This window comes from Oratosquilla oratoria, chromosome 11, assembly GCF_046742065.1.
Source record: "Oratosquilla oratoria isolate Oo_2021 chromosome 11, ASM4674206v1, whole genome shotgun sequence".
Lineage (NCBI taxonomy): Eukaryota > Metazoa > Arthropoda > Malacostraca > Stomatopoda > Squillidae > Oratosquilla > Oratosquilla oratoria.
Window position 1 is genome coordinate 19,447,583 of NC_134787.1, and position 2,500 is coordinate 19,450,082.

The window sequence follows — 2,500 nt, forward strand, 5'->3', positions numbered from 1 at the left end:
CCCTCTCCCACCCTTCCCTTTCTCTCTCTCCCCCTCTCCTACCCTCCCCTACCCCACCTTCCCTCTACCCTACACTCCCCTCTCCCACCCTCCCCTCTCCCACCCTCCCATTCTCCCACCCCTACCCCCTCCCACCCTCCCCCTCTCTCACCCTCCCACTCTCCCCCCTCTCCCACTCTCCCCCCTCTCCTACTCTCCCACTCTCCCACCCGCACTACCGCTCCCCCTCCGCAGCGGGGAGCTTAATTTGAGACCTTAGGCGAGATCAAGGAATGTAAGATTGGGGGGGGGGGGAAGATAGGAGGGGAGAGGGAGGGAGAGAGGGAGGGAGGGAGGGAAGGGGAGAGGGAAGGAAGTAGGGAGGGGTAGAGGGAGGAAAGGAGGTAGGGAAGGATGGAAGAAGGGAAAGGAGGCAAGTAGTGATGGAGGGAGGGATGAAGGGAAGGAGGGAAAGAGGGAAAGAGGTATCGAGGGGAGGAGGGGAGGAGGGAAGTAGGGAGGGATGGAGGGAAGGAGGAAAGTAGGGAAAGGAGGGAAGTAGGAAAAGGAGACATGGAGGGAGAGAAGGAGGTATGGAGGGAGAGAAGGATGGAGGGAGGGAGGGAGGGAGGGAAGGAGGGATGGAGGGAAGGAGGGAGGGAAGAAGGGAGGGAAGGAGGGATGGAAGGATGGAGGGAAGGAGGGATGGAGGGATGGAGGAAGGGAGAGATGAAGGGAAGGAGGGATGGAGGGATGGAGGAAGGGGGAGATGGAGGGGAGGAGGGAGGGAAATTAACGTAATTATATTCGAACAGGATGTGTATATCAGGTAATACACAGGCAAATACACGATATACCTGTAATCACACATAAACATGTGTACAAGTGCATACACACACAAGTACACACACACATAAAAATACACACAATCCCATTTGTTACAATAACATCAACAAGCGAGAACAAAATTAATAAATAAAATAAAATAATAAATATAAGAAAATAATTAGAATTCACTCACCATTGTTGTTGTCGGCGGGTTCCGTCCTCTTGTTGGAAAATTCGTAGTAAATTCGAAGTGAAATTTTTTGTTCACCTTTTGTCTTTTCAGCCCTCAATGCTGCTCAAGAAAAAAATGCCAAATTATGCAACACACAATGCACAGAAACACAAATATGAAGATCACAATGACCACTATCATCCATGCCTCCATTTATTTCTTTTTATTTCTCTCTTTTTTATTTCTTTTTATTTTTTACTTTTTTCTTTATTGTTCTCTTGGCAGGGGAAGGGATGGGCCACTTATCTATGTCCTTTTAGTGTGTTCGTTCCAAAGCCATTTGCGTGAATTGGTTTGGTAGCGCGTTTGATATTTTCTATTTCCCGTCTTCTTTTTCTTCTTTTTTATTTTCAATCTCGCTTTTTCTAAATGATTTGCAATATTTCGTTTGTAACTCAGCATAAAAATACATAAGCTAGCGGTTAGCACACGTAATATTTATAGAAATTTTCAGAATTGTCAAAGCACTTGCTAAACTTGTTTAATTGATTTATTTGTCGGCGATATGACGTCAGTGGGCTGGCACGGAAGGTGGTGATGGTAGAGGTGGTGGTGGTGGTGCGTTGGCGGGAAAATAGATAATATGGATAATTTTTATCGTTGGCCATGGAGTCTTTTTAAGATGAATTAAGAAGTCATATGGGCTGAAAAATAAGAATAATTGAATAATATCAAGAAGACAACCGTTGATTATTATTTGTACATAAATACATGGATAACCTGAAAGAAATTGTCAGAATTCGTTATTACATTTTTTCATTCATGCATTTATCCTCATTTCATCGTTGATGTATTCGCCTATATAAGTTTATCAACATGCAGTGCGAAATTTTCTCAGTAATCCACGACAATAAACAAAACAAAAAACCAAACGAAAGATGAGAACAATAAATGAATAAAAGATAACAACAATAGCTTCTACCAGAAATCTGGCAGTGCTTGTCAACACGTCGACATGACGTCATAACGTTGAGCGCGAAACATAAATCCGAGCGCGCGCGTCCGACTTAGACCAAACCGGGACAAACTAAAACCAATTCTTTTCTATTTCTAGCTCTTAACCGGGCATTTGGAAGATCCATGGCACGTCCTTCCAACGTGACCGGACCCGGGGAGCAGCTCTCCTGAGTCCCCGGACCACGTAACCTTTGCCGACTACTGTTTAATGCATTGAACTGCTTAGACTTGGTCTAAGGCGTCCATTCGATCATCCTCCTTCTCTCACCCACCCTCACTTTCCCACAACCAAAATCATTTTATCTCAGATATCCTTCACTTCTCCTGGACCATTGGCGGTTACTGTGAGGGTGCGGATTGATCATATTTATTCTAAAACTCTGAACATTGTCTCCAAACTGTACTTTGATGGATTCTAGAAATGTCCCTAAATAAACTATCCTTTTTGACCGTTATTTTCAACATTCGTAGCAACATGGAGGAGATGAATAAAATCGTCTGGTG

The 2,500-nt window shown here is 44.4% G+C and overlaps 1 protein-coding gene across 3 annotated transcripts in view; it reads right to left on the reverse strand.

Annotated features, from left to right (window-relative positions):
* Window positions 1–2,500, reverse strand: part of LOC143029622 (uncharacterized) — a 689,552-nt gene that overhangs the window by 638,857 nt on the left and 48,195 nt on the right. For all 3 annotated transcript variants that reach the window (XM_076192375.1, XM_076192374.1, XM_076192377.1), the window contains exon 2: window positions 1,001–1,683. In XM_076192375.1, the coding sequence (XP_076048490.1) occupies window positions 1,001–1,003 (3 nt within the window). In that variant the 5' untranslated portion in view covers window positions 1,004–1,683. The remainder of the gene's footprint in view (window positions 1–1,000; window positions 1,684–2,500) is intronic.